We start from the raw sequence: 26,776 nt of genomic DNA on the forward strand, positions 1-26,776 counted from the left end.
CCAAGCTGGTCTGGTAATGAGCACCACCGTCTTGCAACCTGAAGCGATGGCACAGCACAAAATTAATTTGAAGAATAGCTCAGCTAGTGAAGGCTGAGGGGGCCATTTGGAGGAATGGAGGAAGAAGCAAAACCCTCAAGAGCAAGGGGCAGCAGGGCCCCCTCCAGATGCAGAGGATGAGGCTAACAGAAATGTTGCATAGGTGTCTCTGGAAACTGAGGATATACAGACCTCGCATGTCTTGTCTGCAGACGAGCGAGAGACAATGTCACCAATGCCTCTGCACGTCCAAGGACTTGATGACTTACATTTGCCACATTCTCTAGGAATTTGCAGCAGGGGGACTGACAGGGCATCCACTGCCAGTGGCTCTGAAAGTCACCGCCGCATTGAACTTCTACATGAGTGGCTCATTCCAGGACTCCACTGGGGACCCATGCGGGATCTCCCAAGCATCAAAACACAAGTGCACACACAAGGTGACAGACACCCATTTTGCGAAGGCCCACAATTCTGTGCATTTCGCCAGAAATCAAGAGAACCAGCAGGCCAAAGCACTGGACTTTGCTGAGATTTCGGGATTCCCACAGGTGCAGGGTGCTATTGACTGCACTCATGTGGCTATCAAAGCTCCCTGGCAACAGACACCCAATAAATAAACAGGAAAGGGTTCCACTCACTCAATGTTTAGCTGGTCTGCAACCATAAGAAGCAAATAATGCAAGTGTGTGCAAAATACCCAGGAAGCCACCACGCCTCATGCCTCTTGAGCAGCTCACAGGTCCTTGACATCTTCAAGGGAAAACATAGACTTCAGGGTTGGCTCCTCAGCAACAAGGGGTACCCGCAAAGGACCTGACTGATGACACCCTTACGATGGCCGCAAAGTTCTGCAGAGAGAAGGTACAACGATGGGTCATTTCACTACCTAAACAGAGCATTGGCATCTTAAAGATGCGTTTTTGATGCCTCAACAGATCTGGGAGAGCACTCCCGAGAGGGTCTCCTGCATTATTGTTGTCCGCTGTGCACTGCACAATCTGGCGCTGCAGAGGGGATAGGTCTTGCCAGGTGCAGACATGGGGGAACTGCACGTCTCCTCCAATGAGGAGGACATTGAGAGGAACGAGGCCAAAGAGGTTGACGAAGCCAAGGCTGCAGGGGAAGAGGCTATAGCTGGCCAGACGGGGCAAATGTGACGTCCTCATAGTCACCAGATTTCACAAGGACGACGACAAGTAATAGCCTGCATCCTCTTAGACAAGGGTCGTCTCTCATGGGCCCACAAGAACGCCAGCATTGCTAACCCTCTCCTTGCAATCATGCACTTCAATCTGAGAGTGAGTTCTCACCATTTTACCAATCACTGTCCTGGTCCTTCGAAGGATGATGAAGGCTCGGTAACATGTGTCCTTGTTAACAGGAGGTCCAAACCTGGAGGGCATTCTGGCAGCACAGGTCAGAAGGCACAGCCTCTTGTAACGTCACTGCAGCATGCCTGTAACCATGAAAATGCACAGGAGTGCTGTGTTTGGCTGCAGTAAGGAGCTTCAGTTGGAGACTGGTGACTGAGGGAGTTTAAGGATTAAGTTAAGGATTAAATTCTATCTAAAGTCTACTCTTTCTTTAATTTAGCTGAGGTCCAATAAGCTGAATACAGGGAGTTAGGATGTAACTTAAAAAATAGGACCTCAAAGGTAATTAAAAGTTGCTGTTTGGGTTGGAAGAAGATGAGTTTTAGATCAGAGAGGAGAGGCCAGTGAGAGCGATATAAAAGGGCATGAGAAACAGAGGCTGACACCAGAGAGGAGAAACGTACCCTCAGGACCTTCAGGCAGTGGAGTTCGAAGTGACATCATGATTCAAAAACTGATGCAACGCCAGGGAGAGGAAGCTGATTGGTAAATAGGGTCAGGTGAATACTTCTACTTTTTCTACTAATTAAACTGCTTCAGTCCATTAGCTTAAACAAAATAAGGTGAGGACTTTGGACTAGTGGGAGTGTTTGGAGTGGAATAAGAGCCTTACCATTGTTAGTATTCGTTAAAAGAATTAACTAATGAGCTTGATTAAAAGGAAGTCTTGGCAGCAGAGCTCTCACCTGATATGCTCCTCCTGCACTATGTGGGAAGTCATGGACACTTCCAGTGTCCCTGGCGACCATGTGTGCAGGAAGTGTGTCCAGCTGCAGCTACTGGCTAACCGCATTTTGGAGCTGCGTGTGGATTCATTGTGGAGCATCTGCGATGCTGAGATTGTCGTGGACAGCATGTTCAATGAGGTGGTCACACTGCAGGTAAAGACTGAACAGGCAGAAAGGGGATGGCGGACAAGAGGAAGGCAGGTAGTGCAGGAGTTCCCTGTGGCTGTCCCTCTCTCAAACAGATATACCATTTTGGATACTGTTGGGGGAGATGACTTCTCAGGGGAGAGCAGCAGGAGCCTAATCCATGGCACCACGGGTGGCTCTGCTACACAAGAGGGGAGGAAGAAGATTGGCAGGGCTGTAGTGATAGGTGATTCAATAGTAAGGGGGACAGACAGGCATTTCAGCAGCCACAAAAGAGACTCCAGGATGGTATGTTGCCTTCCTGGTGCCAGGGTCAAGGATGTCTCGGAGAGGCTGCAGGGCATTCTGAAGGGGAGGGTGAATAGCCAGTGGTCATGGTACATTTTGGTACCAACGATATAGGTAAAAAAAGGGATGAGGTCCAATAAGCTGAATACAGGGAGTTAGGATGTAAATTAAAAAGTAGGACCTCAAAAGGTAGTAATCTCAGGATTATTACCAGTGATAGTGAGAGTAGAAACAACAGGATATATTGGATGAATATGTGGCTGAAGAAATGGTGTACAGGGGAGGGATTCAGATTTCTGGGACATTGGGACCGATTCTGGGGAAGGTGTGAGCAGTACAAACAGGATGGGTTGCATCTGGGCAGGACCAGAACCAATGTCTCCTCAGGGGGTGTTTGCTAGACCTGTTGGGGAGGGTGTAAACTAGAATGGCAGGAGGTTGGGAACCTGAGCACGGAGACAGAGGAGGTTGGGAAACAAGGATAGAAATGAAAGACAGAAAAGTAAGAAGCAAAAGTGGAAGGCAGAAAAAAAAGGGGGTCATAGTGCAAAATAAAGTTAAGGTGACTAACAAGGTTAAAAAGACAAGTCTAAAGGCATTGTATCTTAATGCGCGGAGCATTTGCAGTGCAATTAACAGTGCAAATAGGTATAAATGGTTATGGTCTAGTTACAATTACAGACACATGGCTGCAGGATGACCAAGGATGGGAACTGAACATCCAGGGGCATTCAATATTTAGGAAGGACAGAAAAATAGGGAAAGAAGGTGGGGTAGCACTGTTAGTAAAGGAGGAAATCAATGCAAATTGAGAAAGGATATTGGCTTGGAAAATTAGGATGTAGAATCTGTTTGGGTGGAGATAAGAAACACCAAGGGGCAGAAAATGTTGGTGGAGGTTGTCTATAGGCCCCTAAGCAGTAATGGAAATGTAAAGGAAGGTATTAAGATGGAAATTAGAGACGCATGCAATAGGGTACAACTATAATCATGGGTGACTTCAATCTACATATAGATTGGACAAACCAAACTAGCAATAATACTGTGGAGGAGGATCTCCTGGAGTATGTATGTGATGTTTTTTTTCAACCAATATGTTGAAAACCAACTAGAGGGCAGGCTATCCTAGACTGGGTATTATGCAATGAGAAAGGATTAATTAGCAATCTCATTGTTCCCTTGGGGAAGAACAACCATGAAGTGATAGAATTGTTCATTAGGATGGAGAGTGAAGAAGTTGAATCTGAAACGAGGGTGCTGAACCTAAATAAAGGAAACTACGAGGGTATGAGGTGCAAGTTAGCAATGATGGATTGGGGAACCTTACTGAAAGGATTGACAGTGGATAGGCAATGGCTAATATTTAAGGGATGTATGCATGAATTACAACAATTATTCATTCCTGTCTGGCGCAAAAGTAGACAAGAAAGGTGGCCAAACCATGGCTTACAAAAGGAATTAGGGATAGTATTAGATTGAAAGAAGAAGCACACAAAGTTGTCAGAAAAAGCAGCAAGCCTGAGAATCGGGAGCAGTTTAGAGTTCGGCAAAATTGGACAAAAAGATTGGTCAAGAAGGGGGAAATGGAGTATGAAAGTAAACTTTCAATGAACATAAAAACTGACTGTAAAGGCTTCTACAAATATGTAAAAAGAAAAAGATTAGCAAAGACAAATGTAGGCCCTTTACAGTCAGAAACGGGTGAAATTTTAATGGGGATCAAAGAAATGGCAGAAGAATTGAACACATATTTTGGTTCTGTCTTCACAAAAGAGGACACAATTAATTTTCCAGAAATGTTAGGGAACCAAGGGTCTAGTGAGAGGAAGGAATTGATAAAATTCAATATTAGTAAAAAGATGGTGCTAGAGAAATTAATGGGATTAAAGTTTGAAAAATCCCCAAGGCCTGATAATCTACACCCCAGAGCACTACAAGAAGTGGCCCTGGAAATATTGATTGCATTGGTGGTCATCTTCCAAAATTCTATAGACTCTGGAGCAGTTCCTACAGATCGGGGGGTGGCAAATGTAACTCCACTATTTAAAAAAGGAGGGAAAGAGCAAAAAGAGAACTACAAACCAGTTAGCCTAACATCAATAATGGGGAAAATGCTAGAGTTTATTGTAAAAGACGTGGTAACAAACACTAGAAAGCATTAACGGCATTAGACAAAGTCAGCATGGGTTTATGAAAGGGAAATCATGTTTAACTAATCTACTGGAGTTTTTTGAGTATGTAACTAGTAGAATAGACAAATGAAAACCAGTGGATGTGGTGTATTTATATTTCAAGAAGGCTTTTGATAAAGTCCCACATAAGAGGCTAGCGGGCAAAATTAAAGCACATGGGATTGGTATATACTGGTATGGATTGAAAATTGGTTGACAAACCGGAAACAGAGAGTGGGAATAAATGGGTCTTTCTCCGGGTGGCAGGCAGTGATTAATGGTGTACCGCAGGGATCAGCGATTGGGCCCCAACTATTCATGAGATATATGAATGACTTGGACGAGGGAACCAAATGCAATTTTCCAAGTTTGCTGACGACACAAAACTGGGCGGGGTTGTGAGTTATGAGGAGGATGCAAGGGGGCTTCAGAGCGTTTTAGACAAGTTGTGTATGTGGGCAAACACATGGCAAATGCAGTATAACATGGAGAAATGGGAAGTTATATGCTTCGATATGAAAAATAGAAAGGCAGAGTATTATTTAAATGGTGATATATTGGGAAATGTGTATGTACAAAGGGATCTGGGTGTCCTTGTATGCCAGTAAATTGAGAGTAAATAGGTAAGTGCAGCAAGCAATTAGGAAGGCAGATAGTATGTTGGCCTTCATTGCAAGAGGATTTGAGTTCAGAAGTAGGGATGTCTTAGTGCAGTTATACAGGGCCTTGGTAAGACCACACCTGGAGTTTTGGTCTCCCTACCCAAGAAAGGATATACTTGCTACAGAGGGAGTGTAGCGAAGGTTCACTTGGCTGATATCGGGGATGGCAGGACTGTCGTATGAGGAGAGATTGGTTCGACTGGACCTGTATTCACTAGAGTTTGGAAGAATGCGAGGGGATATGATTGAAACGTATAAAATTCTAACAGGACTAGGCAGACTGGATGCAGGGAGGATGTTTCCCCTGGTTGGGGAGTCTAGAACCAGGGGCCACAGTCTCAGGATACTGGCCATTTAGGACTGAGATGAGGAAAAATTTCTTCACTCAGAAGGTAGTCAACCTGTGGAATTCTCAACTACAGAAGGTTGTGGAGGCCAGGTCACTGAGTATATTCAAGAAAGAAATTAATATATTTTTGGATATTAGAGGCATCAAGGGGTATGGAGAGAAAGCGGAAATATGGCATTGAGATGGAGGATCAGCCATGATCATATTGAATGGCTGAGCAAGCTCGTAGGGCCGAATAGCTCACTCCTGCTCCTAGTTTCTATGGAAGCCTAGTAAAGGCAGGAGCAGTTCTACAATCCTCAGTCCACTCATAGCTGTATGCCTTGACAAAGTTCCTCAAGGAAACGTCTTCCAAAATGGGACAAGGCATTCTGTGTCACCTTGATGGCGTAACTGAAAGGTCACATTTGTGCCAAGGCAACCAAGGACATTACACAGATCTAATTCCATTTTGACATCATCTAGTCCTTTGTGCTGCCTTCTCCTCCATCACCTTGACATCTGTCACTCTTAGTTAGGGATGCAGGCATGCATTCATCCTGACGTTGCATGGTTTCAGCCAACCTGAGGATCACAAAGTTCATACAGTCAGTCTGCCCTCATGGCCAGCCCTGGCCCTTGCCAGCTACAAAATGCAAAGACACCATGAACCATTACCACAAGGTAATGCTTGTTTAATAATAGGGACTACTCAGCAGGCTCATTACATTCTGGGTTGCATCCCACTGATACATTCAAAACTGCCAAAAGCTACCATATGCACTTCCAGAGCATGCTCCAAGGCTCCTTTGATCACAACACTTTACCACTTGTACTTATCTTCAATCGACAAGTGTACAGGCGAAGGGAGCCTACTCAAAATGTGTGGCTCTGCGCTGCATCTCTACACTGTGACGAGAGCTTTGTGTCCGTAATGCAGACAACTGCAAGATCATAAAGGCAGGAAGTTGGAGGCTTGAGTGCCAGCAAATTGAAGTGCCTACAAAGGTCTGAGCTCCAGCACTTAAAGGTGGAAAGGTGTTCGCACTTCTCACTGAGCTTATCAATTGTGCACTATGAAAGTCGGATACATGCAAGGTGGACAGGGTCGCTCACAATCTCTGAGCAAGGTCTGATAGATAGAGAATCCTGCCAGATGACAGTAAGTAAATGAGCTGTGAGGATCTATGACCCTTCTCCATGCAATTACACATGTCTCAATGATCACGAGAGCTTCACCTTACAATGATGCACACAAGACGGATGAAGAGCTTAGCCTCAATCTTAAACAGCCAAAAATGAAGATGACATGAAGCAGCATGTCATGTGAACAAGGTTCCTTACACAAGCAGACTTGACATTAAAGACCAGGATTTTGGAAAATTATATGCATGCGCACACAAACTTTGGTAATATGGAAGATGACAACATCTACCTGAGGCACCTGGTTTCAAATCTGCAATAAGTGGTGGTAGGGAGCATTGTGTCACACCTGATGGACAACAATAGAGCAGATCATAAAGAGGTAGCATAAACAAAAGATGTGAAACGGGTGTTATTGTATTTACATTGGTGCAAAGTATATAACATGTGGTTTGCCACCGTGGTGCTCCTAATGTTTCTTAATTTTCCCAACCCTCCTGCTTTGTCTTGCAGCATCCCGACATCCACAGCAGAGGTGGAGGCAGCCTGCTGAATGCCATGCCCTGTTGTCCATGATGACTTTGTGAGACATCCTCTGGAGGGCTGAGACTTGGATGGCCCTGGCCTGCTTTGGGTCTCCTGCTGTGGGGCAGGTGCGCCCTCCTCGGCCTGTGGAGCTGGAGGTGATGGGGTCTCAGAGAGGGTTGGGATTGGTTGGACACTCCCGGAGCCACTTGGGTGGAAGGCCCTGGGGTGTCAAGATGCTGGTTCTCCCTCCCAATGGGTGCCCAAGTGTCCCAGGCTGATTCCTTGAGGAGACAGGTAAGCTGGAGTGAGATAGCGTTGCCCTGTCCCTCTCTCGCATAGCCACTGACGGATGCTACACTGATGAGTGCAGCTTCTGGCACAGTGCAGGACCTATGACCTGAACCAAGGTCTCTGTGGTGGCCACCATCCTAGGGATATTGACCTTGGTGCATTGGCATGCTGGTACTATAACATCAGACTGAACATGGAAGGACTCCTCCATCGTTCATTGCAATGTGTGCAAAGCAGCTGAAATTCTTTCCTGATATCCCCTTGACTATCACTGAAGTTTCACCAACTAAGTTAGGACCAAGTCCAGCTGTCCTCTGAGCGCTGGCTACCTTGGATGTCCCTGTCTCCGCCTGCTGTAGACCAGATAGCATGCCGTGCTCACCAGAATGTGACCCTGAGGCTTCTCTAGAACTAGGTCCCGCCAACGTGTGTGTTTCTGCACTGGTGGAGGGTGTGGGTAAGCGCTGTAGCGGGTCTTCAGTGATGCACTCCTCTTCTTCCTGCGAAGTGTCTCCAGGGCTGGAGATGAGGCCCTGCTGGATGATGCCTTCAGATGCTTTCCAGAGGTGCCTATGAAACAAAGTAATGATTACTTAAGCATGCAAGCGACTGGAAAGTAGCAAACTGGACTCACAGTATGGCTGTCTGAGGAATGAGCTGGTGCAGGGTCCTCAATGGCATTGGCACCACCGATCTCACCGTTGCCACATGCACGATCCCTGCCCTGTCCAGCCAGCATGATGGCACACTCATCATATGGAGTGAGGGCCTTGATTTCAGCAATTCCACCTCCTGTCTGGGACCTCTCCCTCCTATTGTGTGCGAGCTTGTCCTGCATGAAAACAAATGGAGAGATTGTAAGCAGGACATGTGCCAAGACAGATGATAATGATTGTGTGAGTGGAGCAGTAGATGGGATGAGGACAAAATCTACAGAGCATATGAGCCCAGATGGAGATGCGAAGGTGTATATGAGAGAATGAGTGGTGATCTGCCTTCAGCTAGCATTGTGTGAGATCTCTGTGGAGTGTCATCTTGCTAAGGCCTGATGGGCTTGTAAATGTGTGAGATGAGGGTGATGAGATAGTTGACTGCCAGAATGGATGAGATCATTCATCCTTTTCCTACACTAGATTGCAGACATTTTCTGCCCCACGTTTGCGCTGACTGATGAAGACAACGTCTCCCAAGCTGGGGTGGTGGCATTGAAGGACCTCCTCTGGCCATTACTGGGGTAGAGGACATCCCAGCGGGCCTCAACAGGGTTCAGCAGGTGGCCCAGCGAAGTGCCACTGAACTTGGGAGCCACACTCTTCTTGCCTTTCAGCGCCATTTCTTCCATGGGGGCTATCCTGGTCTGGAGACATTGAGAAGGCGGTGTGCAGGTGCAGTTTAAATATGGTGCCCGAAAGACAGAACCGCTGAGTTCTGGGCACGTAAAACAGAGTCTGCCTGCGATCCAACGTGCTTCCAGTTTTTGCATAATCAACAAGGCGGAAGGCAGACAATACTGCATGAAAATCCACCACTTTTCCACCCGCCATAGCACAGATGGGAAAATCCTGCCCTATGTTAGGAAAAAAGAAACTTTGAAGGTGTATACAGATTTTTCAAGTAGTTTGAATTGGCAACTCTTAAATGGAGTGATGGGCTTCCATGTTTGACATCCATTTATCTGAACAAACAAAAATTTTATAACTGGCTTGACCCATATAAGTTTGCTGGCAGAAACAATACATTTAGAGCAGACTCTGTACACAATAAACGTAAACATTCTTTAGATGTTCTGGAAGTTCTGTGTAATGATTTTGGGAGCTGAGCTGTTGGAATTGGGGTGAAGGGAGAGTTGAATTTGTAAAGAGGGCAAGGAGAGACCAATAGGTAGAAAGCAAAGAGCTTTTCTATTTGCTCACTTGTCTCATTGCTGTTGGTTATGATTTAATTCACTCTGTTCTATATACCTGGCCATGCATGGAGTTTGTCTGAAAGAAGTTGAAGTCCCTGTTATCTGATGCTTAGGAAAGTAATCACCTAAGGACTCAATTTCCATACTTAAAAGCTCCATGGTAACACAGTAAAGAAGTTTCTCAGCATTTACAGATGATTTGAATTTAAACATATGGAGCACAACCTTAGCATTTGCCGATGACACAGAAGCAGGGGAAAACTAGTACAATGGCTACAAGACTTCAGAAAAAAATTGATACGCTGATAAAATAGGCAGATAGATGGAAGATGCAATTTAATATGGAGGTGTGAGATAATATTTTGTGGGTAGAAAAACAAAAAATTGAAGAATGCGCTCAATGAAAGGACACTGAAAAGTGTCTAAGGACAAAAAGGACAAATGCCTAACATTGGAAACTTAAAGAAGTGATAATTGCAATCAGTTGAGCCCCAAACCAAGGGGTACGTAACACTGTTAGGGTGGCGGTGAAAGACAATGAAGGAGGTACACCCATCGACAATGCCTTCTTCATTAAGAGTCCTTTTGGAGTCCTGTGGATTTGAAGCTGTGGAGATCTACTGCCTGCAAGACTTCCCCAGTGCTGGATACTTCAATGTGACCTTAAAGAATGTTGCTGCCTGCATCAAATTCCTGAAGGTGTTCAAGAAGAGAGACCAGCCGCAGATGAGAATCGTCACAGTGAATCCACTCTTTGCTCTGCCGTTGCAACGGGGCCATGTGGCGACTGTGCATCTCTACAAGCCCCATGTTCCTGTTGCTGATGTGCTCACCTTCCTCACCAGGTATGTCGACAAGGTTGGGAACTGTACTGAGGTCAAAGGTGCCTTTTGGATTTGGACCAGCAAATGCCAGGTCAAGATCACACTCAAGATGGATGGTAAGGGAGCAGTCCTCCACCCTCCTTCCAGCTCTGCTATCGGGGGAAGCAGTGGCTACCTTGTCTATGCTGGGCAGCCCAAATTTTGTCACTCATGCGGCAAATCTGGTCATGTGCCAACAAATTGCAGCACCATCCTCTGCAATAATTGCAAGCAGGAAGGGCACCAGACAAAGGACTGCAAACAGACTAAGTGCTGCAACCTATGTGGGGAGGCAAGCCACCTCTACAAGACATGCCCCAAACGCTGCCTCACTAATGCACAGGCGGCCAAAGCCAACGAGGGGCAAGCAGATGAGATGGTCAGTGTCATTATCGCCAAGGACACTTGCAAACCTCCACCCACCAAGGCCTCCAGTGACACAATGGGACAAAGGAGGTGACAGAAAGAGAGACAAGATGAAGGGAAACATTGAGGCAGCAGATGGCCAAACAACTGCACTGCCCCCTGAACCTCCCACTCCTCGGCAGAGTGAACCAACGGAGGAGGAACCAACAGACAATCAACCAGGGGAGTGGCAGCTGGTGAAGAGGACCAAAAAGAAGAAGGGGCTAAGAAGGGACCCAGCCACTTTGCAGACGAGTGGCAAGAGGTGTCTCCCATCCGACATGGATGACAAGGGCTGCTGCTCTTCGGACAGAGAAGGGCAAGGGCGGCACCAACAGAAGAAGCGGCAAATTTCTATGGAGCTGGAGGAGGAGACACCTGAGCTCCAAAACATTAGAGACAATGAAGAGAACAGCGCACCCCAACTTCGCCCTCCACTTGAAGAGGCCAGCACACCCCAGTCCCAAGAAGCTGGGAGCAGTGAAGCGCTCAGTGCACCCCTGATCCGGCTGGGCTGACAGCAGACTAGACGCCACGCCCAGACTCCTGATGGAAACAGTAAAGGATGCCAAGCTGCATGACGTCTTCAGCAACCCTACAGATGGAATGCAGTGTAGATACACCTGGTCACGGCCAGACGGGTCCAGCCATTCCAGGATAGACTTCCTGTTTGTGTCCCATGTGTTCACAGTCAGATCCACCAATGTCAAGCCAGTGTTCTTCTCTGACCACTGCTTCCTAACGGCTGACTGCCAGTTACAGGAAGACCAGAGGGTTGGCAGGGGACATGGAAGCTGAATGTGCAACTGCTGACCCCAGAGAACATTGAGGAACTCATGAGGGATTACAAAGGTTGGAGAACTGTGAAACCTCTCTTTGAGTCCTTGACACACTGGTGGGAAGTGATCAAGGAGAACATCAGGAAGTTTTTCAGCCTCAAAGGTGTCCAGAAAGCTAGAAAGGAACAGAGGGAAATGTCTCGATTCCAGAAAAACATGCAGAACCTGCTCTGGCTGCAGTTGATGGGGGTCGATGTCAAGGAGGAATTCCAAGACGTGAAGAGCCAGAAAGCCTCGCTCTTTGCCTCAGAGGACTCCAAGATTATCTTCCTGTCCAAAGTCTGCTCTGTGGAGCAGGATGAGACGTGCTCACGTTTCTTCTTCCAAAAGGTACACAGAGACAGCTCTGTGATCAGCAGCCTGAAGGAAGAAGACAGCTCAGTAAAGTCATCACAGTCCAACATTTTGAGGATCAGCAAATCCTTTTATGTCGGATTGTATGATGTGAAGCCCACAGACAACACAGCCTCCCGGTCCTTCCTGTCCTCTAACACAGAGGTCTTAGACGACAGTACTCAGGAGAGTCTGGACAAACCGCTAACTCCTGGCAAACTGACTAAAGCCTTTGAGTCCTTCGGGGAGAGTAAAACTCCTAGAGGTGATGGCTTACCAGCTGAGTTGTATTCGGCTCTGTGAGACTGGATTGGCCCAGACCTGCTGGAAGTATATGAGAATATGTTCCTGGCCAGCAGCACGTCAGAATCCATAGAGTCATGGGGCTGAAATTTCCCACCGTTGAGGGGGAAGTTGATGGGCGGGCACGTACGGGCGCGCTTCCAACCGGCTCCCCCGATCAGAGGCGTGCTGCCATTTTATGTGGGTGGGCCAATTAAGGCCCGCCCAGCGTGACGTCTGCACAGAAGCACTATGCACTCCCTGTGCGGGTGGCGGGGAATCCCAAAATCGAAAGTGCGCTCTTTTGCGCATGCGCACGGAAGAGCGCGGTCATCTCCCTGAGGCTAAGTGCTGCCTCAGGGAGATCGGCTGTAGATGTAAAAAAGACAAAAATAGAAAAATAAAATTTCCCTTACATGTCCCCTCATATGGCAATGTCACATGAGTTGGGACATGTCCATAATTTTTACAAAATCTTTATTAAAACTTTTTAAAGCCTACATGAAACCTCATCCCACCTGTGGATGAGGTTTCATGTGTTTTCCAGTTCCCACCGGGGCTCCTGGCCTGCCCGCCAATCTTACAATTGGACGGGCAGGTCCTTTAATTACTTAATTGACCTTGTCAATGGCCTCAATTGGCCATTGACAGGTCAGCGGGCGCGCAGCTGATTTGGCTGCGCTCCCGCCTTCCTGAAAATTTAAATCAGGTCCCCCCGACATCATCGCCTGTCATTTTAAGTGTCAGCGAGCAGGCCCTGCCCCCACTCGCTGACACATAAAATTCTGCCCATAGAAGTCTACAGCACAAAAGAAGGCTCTTCGGCCCATCAAGTTTGCACCGGTCAAACAAGTACCTAACTATTCTAATCCCATTTTCCAGCACTAGCCCCATAGCCTTGTATGCCATGGCATCGCAAGTATACATCCAAATACTTCTTAAATGTTATGAGGGTTTCTGCCTCTACCACCCTTTCAGGCAGTGAGTTCCAGATTCTCACCACCCTCTGGGTGAAAAAATTCTTCCTCACACCCCCTCTGAACTTCCTGCCTCTTACTTTAAACCTATTCCCCCTGGTTATTGATCCATCCACCAAGGGCAAAAGTTCCTTCCTGTCTACCTTATTAATGGCCCTCATATTTTTATACACCTCAATCATGTCCCCCCTCAATCTCCTCTGCTCCAAGGAAAGTAACCCCAGTTTATCCAATCTTTCCTCATAACTAAAACTCTGCAGCCCAGGCAACATCCCAGTAAACCTCCTCTGCACTCTCTCTAGTGCAATCACATCCTTCCTATAATATGGATTCCAGACTGCACACAATACTCTAGCTGCAGCCTAACCAGCATTTTATACAGTTCCAGCATAACCTCCCTGCTCTTAAATTCTATGCCTCGGCCAAAAAAGGCAAGTATCCCATATGTCTTCTTAACCACCTTATTTACCTGTCCTGCTACCTTAAGGGACCGGTGGACATGCACACTAAGGTGCCTCTTATCCTCAGTACTTTCCAGGGTCCTACCATGCATTGTGTATTCCCGTGCATTGTTTGTCCTGCCCAAGTGCATCACCTCACACTTATCCAGATTAAATTCCACTTGCTACTGATTAGCCCATCTGACCAGCCTGTCTATATCCTCCTGTAATCTAAGGCTATCCTCCTCACTATTTACCACCCCACTAATTTTCATGTCATCCACGAACTTACTGATCAACCATCCTACATTCAAGTCTAAATCATTTATATATACCACAAACAGCAAGGGACCCAACACTGATCCCTGCTGTGAGGAAAGCCATCATCACCCTCATCTACAAGCGGAAGGGGGAAAGAGAAGAAATTAGAAATTGGTGGCCCATCTCACTGTTGAATGTGGACTATAAGAATCTGTCCAAGGTCATTGCCAATCGGGTCAGGTCTACTCTTGAGTTGGTGATCCATCCTGACCAGACCTGCACTGTACCCAGCAGGAAGATCTCTGACAGTCTCGTGCTACTCAGGGATACGATTGCCTATGTACAGGACAGGGATATGGACATCTGCCTCATCAGCCTGGACCAGGAGAAGGCCTTTGACAGAGTATCACACACCTACATGGTGGATGTGCTCTCCAAAATGGGGTTTGGGGAGGGAATCCACATGGATCCATCTGCTCTACAAACATCTGTAGTGCAATTTCAATCAATGGGTAGGAATCAGAAAGCTTTCCAATTAAATCAGGCAGGGTTGCCCTGTCTCCCCTGTACTGTTCATGTGTTGCATAGAACCCTTTGCTGAGTCTATCAGGAAGGATCCAGGCAAAAGAGGAGTGATGATCCCAGGCAGTGGAGGCACCCAGGTTAAAGCCTCCCTGTACATGGACTGTGTCGCTGTCTTCTGCTCGGATCCGCTGTCGGTGTGTAGACTGATCAACATCTGCGACCAGTTTGAACTGGCCTCAGGAGCCAAGGTATATTGTGGCAAGAGCGAGGCCATGTTCTTTGGGAACTGGGCTGACCGATCCTTTATCCCTTTCACCATCAGGTCAGACTGCCTGAAGGTGCTGGGGATATGGTTCAGAGGGATCAGGGCATGCGTCAGAAACTGGAAGGAGCAAGTGGAAATGGTGAAAAGAAAACTGGGCATTTGGGAGCGACGCTCCCTCTCCATTGCAGTTAAGAACCTGGTCATCAGGTGTGAGGCACTCTCAGTGTTCCTGTACATGGCACAGGTCTGGCCCATTCCTCACTCCAGCTCGGTGGCGATCAGCTGAGGCATCTTTTGCTTTGTCTGGAGGTCGAAAATGGATCGTGTTCGCAGGGACACGACGTACAAGCCTCTAGATAAAGGGGGGAAAAACATGCCCAACATCGTCCTCATCCTGATGGTCACCTTTGTATGTGGCAGCATCAAGCTGTGCATAGACCCTCGGTACGCAAACACCAAGTGTCACTGCGTGCTGAGGTTCTACCTGTCCCTGGTGTTGCAAAGGATGGGTTTGGCTACGCTGCCGCAGAACGCTCCAAGTAGCTGAACCACCTGTCCCTCGTGGAAAAATTTATGCAGAGAAACACCTTTGATCACAAAGTCCATCAGGCAATGTTCTGCATGTAACATCCTAGAGGCCCTGAGGGAAAAGGAGATAGTGGATCCTATCGGATGGTTCCCCGAGCAGACTATCAAAGTCATTTGGCAGAATGCCCCATTGCCAGAACTTTCCAACAAGAACTAAGATGTAGCTTAGGTGGTGGTGAGAAAGGCCCTCCCCGTCAGATCCTTTCTACATGCCAGGAGTCTCACCCCCTCTGCACATTGCCCTCGAGTTGGCTGTGGTGGGGAAGAGACCGTTGTTCACCTCGTTGTGGAATGTGCCTTTGCAGTGGTTTTTGTCGAGGTTCATCCCGAGCAGTTCTGTGACACAGGACTCTGTGTTTCACGGGCTGTTCCCAGGGACACACAGCAAGACAAACATCAACCGCAACTGGAGGATCATGAACTCAGTGAAAGACGCTCTTTGGTCTGCCTGAAACTTGTTGGCCTTCCAGTGCAAAGAATTGTCCCTGACCGAGTGTTGCAGACTGGTACATTCCAAGGTCCAGGACTATGTGCTGAGGGATGCACCAAGCTTGGGACAGCCACCGCAAAGGCGCAATGGGGAAAGGTCGCTTTCTAAGACCTTTCTGTCATAGTGCACCGAGCGGCTAGGAATTGTATAGACCTCTCGGACTGTTTGACTCACAACGAACGTATGCAGTGAATACTAAATATATTATAATTGTATTGAAGCACCTCAGAGTGCAACATGATCTAGGTGGATAACTTGAATACCATTACACTGTCTGTAATGAACATGTTGAAATATTTGTAATATTCATTGATTGTATTGAAGCACCTCATGATCTATATGGAAAAGTTGAATATGATTGCACTTTTTCTGATGGCCATTTTGAAATGTTTTGTAATGTTCTTTTAGATATTAAAGTATATTTTTCCAAAAAAAAAACAGAAAGACCTGGGTTAAAATATATAATCCCTGAAAGTGAAAATGCAGGAAAGTGCAGTAAGAGAAAAGGCCATCAGGGTATGGGGATTTATAAACAGGACATAGGTGTAAAGAATTAATAATACCATGCCACCACTAAGAGTATAATACATAGTTTTGGGAACCCTATTATAGATATGAAAGTACATTAAAGCCATTGGAGCATATAATGTAGGTTTACCAGTATAAACTAGAGATGGGAAACTATAGTTATGAGGAGAGATACTGGGACCATTCCCACCACAGTGGAGAAAAGGGAGATTATAATCAAATTATGTTGGTTTTGATAGAGTGAATAGAAAAAGACTATTTCCTTTGGTTGGAGAGTCAGTGATGAAGGGTCAACAAGCTAAAATTGTCACTAAGAGGAGTGAAGTTAGGAGAAATTCCTTTGCATGGTGGATTACTTTGTGGAATCATAGCAGGGATTTTACATTTGCAAATTGGGACTGCCGCGATTCCATGTATACGTAAAATCCGGCATGATGACACTGGGTCATGAACCCAACATCAACACGCCGATTTCCTATAATAGGGTATTGCAGGGTGTCGAAATCGGCAGCCTGCCCTCCATTTTTAAAATATCATTAATGGGCCACTGACCTTGTTACAAGCCAACTAACGTGAATATTATGTTGCCCACGCATAACAAGGCTAGCGTGAGCAGGCAGGCAAGAGTGGGAAACCATTTTTTCACCATCTGAGGCTAAAAAGCAGGAAGGGGGCAATCCTTTGGGCAGTGCCCTGTGTGCATGGGGGGCACCCCGCAAGATGATACTCCCGCTTTGTGCTCCCTACCTGGCCTCCAAAACTCATACCTTCTGCCCGCCCCCTTTCCCCTCCCCTCAATCCTTCCCCACCCAAAAATCCTGGACTTAGCTGAATTGGGTCCTCCAGGATCCATTGCTCCTTGGTCATGCAGGACTCAGTAGTGGGCACTCCTGGGATTGCTAGAGCTGCTGGCCAATCAGAGGCGTGTCTTCCTCCAACTGAGGGGTGGAAGTCTCATTCTCTGTTTGTTTAGGTTGCCGGCAGCATGTTATCACTGCAGGGTGGCCTATTTTTAAATTGGTAATTTGTGATCAACTTTTGTAACCAGGAGGCACGCAATACTCCTCCCCCTCCTCCAATAGGCTGCTGTTGCCTGCGTGAAAGTTACCTCACCTCAATAGTACAGTGTGTGAAGTGCTTTGAGATGTCCCTCAAAGACATAAGGCCTTATAAAGGCATTATAAAAAAACGTACTATATATTCTGCCCTATCAATGGGAATTTGCAAAAACAATTGGAATAAGGACCGATCTCTCATTAATGTGACCTACTTGGCTCTCAGCATATTGAAACAGAAATAGGCCATTCAGCTCCTCACATCTGTTCTACCATGCAATTAAATCATTGCTGATCTGTACTTCAACCCTATTTATCCACTTTTGCTCCACATTCTTTGATACTGTCCCACCGAGATGGCACGAAACTAAAAGAAATCTGTTTCTCTTCCATATGTTCTTGCTTAAATTTTGTTTTTTTATGGACAAATGACTGGAGTGATAAAATGGCCACTGCTGACTAAATGATGGTAGTTCTGGAAGTTTCTGAGCAGTTTAAAAGTAGACAAAGGCTAACAAATCAAGCTCCTGGAATGTAACTCTCCTTGCATTGTATAAATGTTCCAGCCAAGCCAACACAAAGGGTAGCAGACAAGACGTTTGCACCAGCCAGCTATGGACAAAGGCAGAGCTATTTGTGACTTCTCATCTCCAATATTGTACTAATGATTCTATAGTTAGCCACTCAAAACACAATGGGTTTTAACAAAGGGTCTCATTAGCTGAATAGCTCAACCCGAAAGCACCCTATCATATGACCGAGGTTTGAGCTGTTTGAATTGCTTTAATTAAACAGCTTTTGGGTTGTATCTTCAATTGCTGTTTAATCTCAGAGGAGAACCAGGACTCCAGACTAGTAAACCACCCTGTCTGCCTTTTATTACCAAACAGTGCAGCAACGGAACCAGGGCTCTGTCCAGGTTTTAAGTTACCTGGTCCTCGTCTACACTGTGTACTACTGGAACATCTGAACTTCTGTATTTGTGGCTAGAAGACTAATTCATCTCTACGTGCCTTCTTCCATCATGCCACCATCACTTCTGGAAAAGCGGATCACCTTCCAACATTTTCAGCCTACTAACCCTTGAATGAATGCACCATTGGACTTTTTGATTCTAGACTCTGGACTCACGTGAAACTAATTCTAATTTTTATCGTGGTCTTTGCCCTGAATCCCTTTCTTTCCCTTCTCTCTTTTTTATTGTATGAATACAAAAAGGGGCGAATGTTGTGAAACCCCTTCCCACATTTTGTGTGTGTGTAAAATAAACTACCCCTTTCATTTTACCTTATTTTGAGTTTGCTTGAGTTGGGGTTATTAATAGAGGACTGGATCACTCCAAAACTGAGTCGTTGGGGAAAATATAAAGGGGAAAATTAAAAATCAAAAACGCCTTTCTGTTTATGGACAGGTAGTGAGTGAAGAAATCAGGGCTGTTCTAAATTAAACCACTTCTGAACATAACAATACCCTTACTTGACAAAAATCTATGGATCCCAATCTTGAAAACTTGACAACCTAGCATCCAAAACCTTTGGAAGAGAGAGTTTGAGATTCTATATGCCTGAGGACCACTGAAGAAGTTGGAGGAATTATATTAGATACAGCAATGACATATCATAGTTTCATACAATCTTATCTCACAATCCTGTTTCAGCAAATAATGGTCAACTATGCCTTGCTGGAAACTTATTAATAAGTTAACTTTGATCTGATTGAATCCAACTCATTGACCTTGAAAAATATATTTTATACCTTAATGCAAACATTGTATGTACTAAAAACAATGCTTTACACATTTATAAAGGCACATCTGGTTTTCAAAAACATTTTTAAAAAGCTTAATAAAGTATTAAAATTTCAAGTTAGTGAAGCAACAGTATAAACCTGTGGACATCTATTATTTTTACACAACCTTGTATCATTTCTCAGTGAAATGTGATAAAGTTGCAACTTTTTGCAGTGTAGTATTCTCAAAAGAATTCCATGAGTATGGGAAATTTTCAGGCATGTCACAGGCATATTATTTTTTCCCAAATATTTCAAATATATATTTACAAGGATGGTCAATGATTTTACAAGTATGACAGGTAACTAAATAGAACTTTTCTGAACACAGCATAAGGCCAAATTCTGCCGGTGGGGAAGAGATGGAGTTGTCCAAAATAATTAATTCGCTTATTTTAAATCCTTACCTCAATATGTGTTGAATGTGCAAGGTCCCTTGGGAATTCACTAAGAAACTTCTCAATCCAAAGTAAACTGAGTCTCTTGTTTTTTTCATCATCTTCTCTTAATTGGTAACGCAGTCTTAAAGCTTTAGCCTTTTTGATAACAGTTCCAATCTCATCTAATTGAACTCCACCCACTATATTAGCAATAAAAGAACGATTTGCTATTGGGTAAGAAATATTTGTGTTCTCAACCAGATTAGGGTCATAATTTAGCAAATCTAAGAGTGCATTTGAGAAGCAAGTGGCTCCTGCTTTTGCACAGAGATTAGAATAATTGTAGACAGTGCCATTGTCATAAAAGTGAAAGTCTTTGACTTTTTTATCAATTAATATAATCTCTTCAAACGCTGCTTTTGTAAGGATGTTGCTATCTTTTGAAACAGCAATGAAAGAAGCAAATGCACCCTCAGTGTAAAGCCTCTGTCTGGAGAAGAATCCAGAATCATTGGTTGGAAAATGTTCTTTAATGAATTCTCTCTCTGATTTTGCTGGCCCATTAGTGGGTGTGAACTGATCCTCTATGTTATTGCTTTCATTTTCAGCAAAGAAACAAAATCCTGCCCCTATTCCTCCGGAAACAACCAGAGGGACCAGCAAAAACCACCAGGGATTTTGACCAACACAAGTTCCCAGTTTCCTGAATGCTGCACAGAGAGGTTTTTCAATACAGTCCGTCTGACACCAAGCCATAATGAAAACAGAACTGAAGCTTTGGTTCCAAGATTTTCAATTCAACAAACTCAATATTCTGAAAGACAAAGACAGAAATAATGATTAAACATTGATTTTCCTAACATGGGTTATGGTATGTAATGCAAAAAAACTTGTCCAGTACAGATTGACTGATTCTAATTAAAATGTTTTGACTGAGAGATTACCTATCATTCTGGTTACCCATGACTGGATCCAATTCAGTAACAGGAACTGGGGACTGATAGAATTTGGGCATCTGGGTATATCAACAAAACTTGCACTTATAGAGCACCATTAATGTAAGAAATCCTCCTAAGGGACTTCACAGGAGAGTCACCTTCCAAAATTTAACACCAAGCCACATTATGACCAAAACTTGGTCAAACAGGCAGGTTCAAAGGAGCATCTTAAAGGGGGCGAGAGATGTAGACAGGTGACTAGGTTTAACATAAAATCATTATAACACACAAGAAAAAGGTGCAGCTATAGTCATAAGGCCCCTCAAGTCTGACCATTCAATAGGATCATGGCAGACTACATCAACTCCACTTTTCCATCTGATCCCCATATCCATTGATTCCCTGAGCTCCAAAGATCCTATCAATCTCAGTTCTGAATATAATCAACAACTGAGCTTTCACATCGTTTTGGAGTAGAGAATTCCAAAAATTAACAACGCTCTGAATTACAAAATTTCTCCTCATCTCAGTCTTAAATGGCCGACCCTTTATCCAGAGTTAAAGGCCATGGTTTTAACTTCCTAATCAGAAGAAACAGCCTCTCAGCATCTAAACTACCAAATCTGCTAAAGATTTTATGTTTCAATGACATTATGAGTCATTCTTTAAACAACAAGAAATATATTCCCATTCTACTCAATCTCTCAAGATTGTCTTTTCATCCCAGGAATCAGTCCCTTTCTTCCTTACACTCATGCTAAGGCAAATATATCCTTCCTGAGGTAAAGAGATCAAAAGCGTACACAGTTCTCCAGGTGTGGTCTCACCAAAGCCCTGTTTATTTGCAGTAAGACTTCCTTACCCTGATAATCCAACCCCCTTGTAATAAAGGCTAACGTTCCATTTGGCTTCCTGATTTCTTTCTTACTCCTTTCTCACAGCTTACTTTCCCACCTAGCTTTGTATTGTCAGCAAACTTGGATATATTACACTCAGTCCCCTCATGTAATTTTCTTCATCTGAGGGAGGGAATTCAGAAACCTAATGCCTAGCAGCTGAAGACATGGCTGTCAATGGTAGATCAATTACAATTGGGGGTGTGCATGAGGCCAGAATTTAAGGAGCACAGAGAGGAGGGTTGTATAGCTGGACAAAGTAACAGAGACAGGGAGTGGCATTGTCATGAAGGAATTTGAAAGCAAGGATGAGAATCTTAAAATCGAGGTGTGGCTGGACTGGGGCCAATGTAAGTCAGCAAGCACAGGATTGGTAGATGAACAGAACTTGAGATGAGTTAGAATACAAGCAGCAGAGTTTTGGATGAGTTCTAGTTCATGAAGGCTGGAAGACAGGAGGCCAACCAGGAGACTGCTCTGAAGAAGAGTCATATGGAATTGAAACGTTAACTCTGTTTCTCTCTCCACAGATGCTGCCAGACCTGCTGAGTTTTTCCAGTGTATTCTATTTTTATTACAAGAGACTACTGGAATAGTCAAGACTTGTAAAAGCATGGATGAGGTCTCCAGCAGCAAATGAGCTGAAGCAGAGGCAGAGACAGCCGGTGTTACAAAGGTGAAAGTTGGCATTCTTGAAGCTGAAGTAGATATGTAGTTAGAAGCTCATCTTAGGGTCAAAAAGGACATTAAAGATGTGAATGATCTGGTTCAACCTCACAGGTGACCAAGAAGAGGGATGTAATTCTTGGCTAGGGAACAGAGTTTGTGGCAGGGACCCAATGGTTTTGGTCATCCCAACATTTAGTTGGAAGAAATTTCTGCTCAGCCAGAACTGGATGACGGATGAACAGTGTGACAAATCAGAGAAAGTGCAAGGGGTGTTAGAGGTAGTGGTGTGTTAGAGCTGTGTGTCATCTGCGTACATGTGGAAATTGGCATTCTTTTTTCAGATGATGCCACCAAGGAGCAGCAGGTAAATACATAACAGTAAGGGACCATGAATAGATCCTTGTAGGACTCCAGAGGTAACACTGCGGGAGCAGGAAGAGAATCCGTTGCAGATGATTCTCTGGCTATGACTGAATAGATAAGAATGGAACCAGGCAAGGGCAGTCCCACCAAGCTGGGTGATGAAGGAGAGGTGTTGGAGTGTGATCCGCCGTGTCAAAGGCTGTAGCGATGTCGAGAAGGATAAGGAGGAATAGTTTACCACAGTTACATAGGATGTCATTTGTGAATTTGGAAGGGCCATTTCAGTGATATGGCAGGGGTGGAAAGTTTTTTGAGGGGGTTCCGATGTAGAGTTGCAGGAAAGATGGGCTCAGATTTGTGACGCATCAACACATTCACGAACTTTGGAAAAGAGTCAAGGTTGGGTTTTTTGAGGAAGGAAGTGAGACAGCAGCTTTGAATGAGAGGCAAACAGTAGGAGAGGGAACCATTAGCCATATTAGGTAACGTGGAATCCAGGATGGGAAGCTGAATGGTTGGTAGCTTGGTGGGAATAGTGTCAAAGAAGCAGGAGATGGGTCTCATATATAAGATTAGTCTGGGAATGAGAGGAGCTAGGTGAGAGTCAAGAGAAAGATGCAAATTCAGGGCTAGGACAGGGGAGAATTTTAGAGGAAGTTGGACCTGGCGGGCTAGAGGAAAGGTGGGAAGCGGCAGAGTTAGCTGAATGGATGTTTTCAATTTTAGTGACAAAGAAGTCCATGGCCTCCTTATACTTGCTGGAGGTGAAGCTGGAGGAGGCAAGGGAAAGATGTTTAAGTAGATGCTTTGCAGTGGAGGTGAAGCCAGGGTTATTTTTGAATTCCAGAATGATCCTGAAATAATGAGCCATTTTAACAGAGGAGCACAGAACCTAATAGTGCTTTCTGTAGCCAACCAAATCTGGTGATAATTGATTAAGCCAGTTGCCCATCAAGTCTGCTTGCATATCTTGCTTTAAGGGAGGGGGAATGAGGGCCATACTAAGGGGAAAAACCAAGGCGAGAGAAGGTAATAATTTTAGCAGGGACAAGAGCATCAAATGTGTAAATGAGGGTGGGATTGGGCAGATTGGTTGCTGCACAAATGTCATTGTATATGGAGTGCCAAATGCTCGAAGTTTGAGAATTTGGAAGTGTCATTATACATGAAGTATGAAGAGTCTTTTCTCGGAGTGAACACAGAAGTAAGTGAAGTTGGGAGGGAGAAAGGGTATGTCAGTGAAGATGGATATAAGTGGTCAGAAATGGCCTTATCTGTGATTGCCACAATAGGAATACAGAGGCTAGGTGAGATATCAAGGTGGGGGAGGTCAGAGTCTCTTCCTCACATCCTGAGCATCACATATGCCAGCCTTCAGCCAAATCATTCCATGTGATATCAAGAAACAATGACTCACACTCGATACAGCAAAGGTCTGCACTGGAGTGCTGCTCTGGGTTGCAGTAGAATGCTTAAGTTGGAGTTTGGTCACTGAGGGAATTTAAGGGATAATTTCTATCTATAGCCTGGTCTTTCTTTAATTTAGTAATTAACTGAAAGTTGCTGTTTGGATTGGAAGCAGGTGAGTTTTAGGCCAGCTTTAAAACAGGGCTTATACAGGCTCTGCTTATAGCTACAACTGGTTAATTAGATAACAGGCTTAAACAGATTTTCAGAGGCTAGATTCAGAGAGTATAAAAACAGGCCATCTTACAGTGCTGACTTTGTCTGTACTGAACTGCTGCCCCTGGCTGCAGTAGAGTGCTTAAGTTGGAATTTGGTAACTGAGGGAGTTTGCTGAGGAGGGAACGAGGTAATCCTATGAGTAAGTATTTACTACTTTTATCGCTTATAGTTTTTAAGGTCTTATTTTGTGCTTCATTGTTTGTAACAGCTATATTCTGCAACAACTTGGAGCAGGGAAGAAGGGCCCCGTATTTGATATTAAGTATCTTCCAAAAGGTTTAATTTAATTTAAAGGGATAAGTCATGGCAGGAGAGCTCAAAGCCGTGCTGTGCTCCTCCTGCTCTGTGGGAAGCCGGGAACATTTCCAGTGCACGGGGCCAGGATGTGTGCAGGAAGTGTCTCCAGCTGCAGCTCCTGGAAGCCGGAGTTTCAGAGCTGGAGTGGCGGCTGGGGACACTGTAGAGCATCCGCAAGGTGGAGGGTGGATAGCACATATAGAGAGGTGGTCACACCGCAGTCTAAGAGTCCACAGGCAGGGAGGAAATGGGTGACCACCAGGCAGAGCAAGAGGACTAGGCAGGCAGTGCAGGAATCTCTTGTGGCTATTCCCCTGCAAAATAGATATACCGCTTTGGATACTGTTGGGGGGAAATGGCCTCTCAGGGAAAGCAGCAACAGCCAAATTTGTTGCACCATGGTTGGCTCTGCTGCACAGGGAAGGAGTAAAAAGTGTGAGAATGCAATAGTTATAGGGGATTCAATTTTAAGGGGAATGGATAGGCATTTCTGTGGCCGTAAAGGAGACTCCAGGATGGTATGTTGCCTCCCTGGTGCTAGGGTCAAGGATGTCTCAGAGTGGCTACAGGACATTCTGAAGGGGGAGGGTGAACAGCCAGTGGCCGTGGTACACATTGGTACAAACAGCATAGGTTAAAAGAAGGGATGAGGTCCTAAAAACAGGATATAGGGAGATAGGAAATAAGTTGAAAAGTAGGACCTCAAAGGTAGTTATCTCAGGATTACTATCAGTGCCACGTGCTAGTCAGTAGAAATAGCAAGATATATCGGATGAATACATGGCTGAAGAGATGATGAGGGGTAGGATTTCAGATTCCTGGGACATTGGGACCAGTTCTGGGGGAGGTGGGACCAATACAAACTGGATGGGTTATGCCTGGGCAGGACCAGGTCAGATGTCCTAGGGGGAATATTTGCTAGAGTGGTTGGGGAGGGTTTAAACTAAAATGGCAGGGGGATGGGAACCTATGCAAGGAGTCAGAGGAAGGGGAATCAAGGACCAGAATAAAAGACAGAAAGGGGAATAAGAAAAGTGATAGGCAGAGAAATTAAGGGCAAGAATCAAACAGGGCTTCAATGAAAAATAGTGGGAACGGGACAAGTAGTCTTAAAAAGTCAAACCTTAAGGCTTTGTGCAGTAATGCGAGGAGCATTCGCAATAAAGTGGATGAATTAACCGCGCAAATAGATGTAAACAGGTATGATATAGTCGAGTTATGGGGACATAGCAGCAGGATGACCAGGGTGGGAACTAAACATCCAAGAGTATTCAGTATTTAGGAAGGACAGACAAAAAGGAAAAGGCAGTGGAGTTGCATTGCTGGTAAATGAGGAAATTAACGCAATAGTGAGGAAAGATATTAGCTCCAACAATGTAGAATCTGTATGGGTAGAGCTGAGCAACATCAAGGGGCAAAAAATGTTAGTGGGGGTTGTTTATAGACCCTCAAACTGTAGTGATGTTGGGAATGGCATTAAACAGGAAATTAGAGATGCATGCAATAAAGGAACATCTGTAATTATGGGTGACTTTAATCTGCATATAGATTGGGCAAATCAAATTAGTAGCAATACCGTTGAGGAGGAATTCCTGGAGTGTTTACAGGATGTTTTTCTGGACCAATACATTGAGGAACCAACTAGAGAACAGGCCATCCTAGGCTAGGTATTGTTCAATGAGAAAGGAATAATTGGCAATCTGGTTGTGCGAGGCCCCTTAGAGATGAGCGACCATAATATGATAGAATTCTTCATCAAGATGGAGAGTGACATAGTTGATTCTGAGACTAGGGTCCTGAATCTTGATATAAGGAAATTACAATGGTATGAGACGCGAGTTGGCTATGATGGAATGGGAAACGTTACTTAAAGGGATGATGGTGGATGGGTAATGGCAAACGTTCAAAGAGCACATGGGTAAACTGCAATAATTGTTTATTCCTGTCTGGCGCAAAAGTAAAACAGGAAAGGTGGCCAAACCATGGCTTACAAGGGAAATTAGAGATAGTATTAGATCCAAGGAAGAGGCATACAAATTGGCCAGAAAAAAACAACAGACCTGAGGAGTGGGAGCACTTCAGAATTCAGCAAAGGAGGACCGAGGGATTGATTAAGAAGGGGAAAATAGATTACAAGAGTAAGCTTGTGGGGAACATAAAAACTGACAGTAAAAGTTTCTATAGGTATGTGAAGAGAAAAAGATTGGTGAAGCCAAATGTAGGTCCCTTACAGTCAGAAACAGGGGAATTTATAATGGGGAACAAAGAAATGGCTGGCCAACTAAATACATACTTTGGTTC

General features: G+C 44.9%; 1 protein-coding gene across 3 annotated transcripts in view; it reads right to left on the reverse strand.

The window, feature by feature from the left end:
* Positions 1-26,776, reverse strand: part of LOC121275646 (patched domain-containing protein 3-like) — an 82,146-nt gene that overhangs the window by 9,721 nt on the left and 45,649 nt on the right. For all 3 annotated transcript variants that reach the window (XM_041183152.1, XM_041183151.1, XM_041183153.1), the window contains one exon: positions 19,654-20,440. In XM_041183152.1, the coding sequence (XP_041039086.1) occupies positions 19,654-20,382 (729 nt within the window). In that variant the 5' untranslated portion in view covers positions 20,383-20,440. The remainder of the gene's footprint in view (positions 1-19,653; positions 20,441-26,776) is intronic.

Source organism: Carcharodon carcharias, chromosome 3, assembly GCF_017639515.1.
Source record: "Carcharodon carcharias isolate sCarCar2 chromosome 3, sCarCar2.pri, whole genome shotgun sequence".
NCBI lineage: Eukaryota > Metazoa > Chordata > Chondrichthyes > Lamniformes > Lamnidae > Carcharodon > Carcharodon carcharias.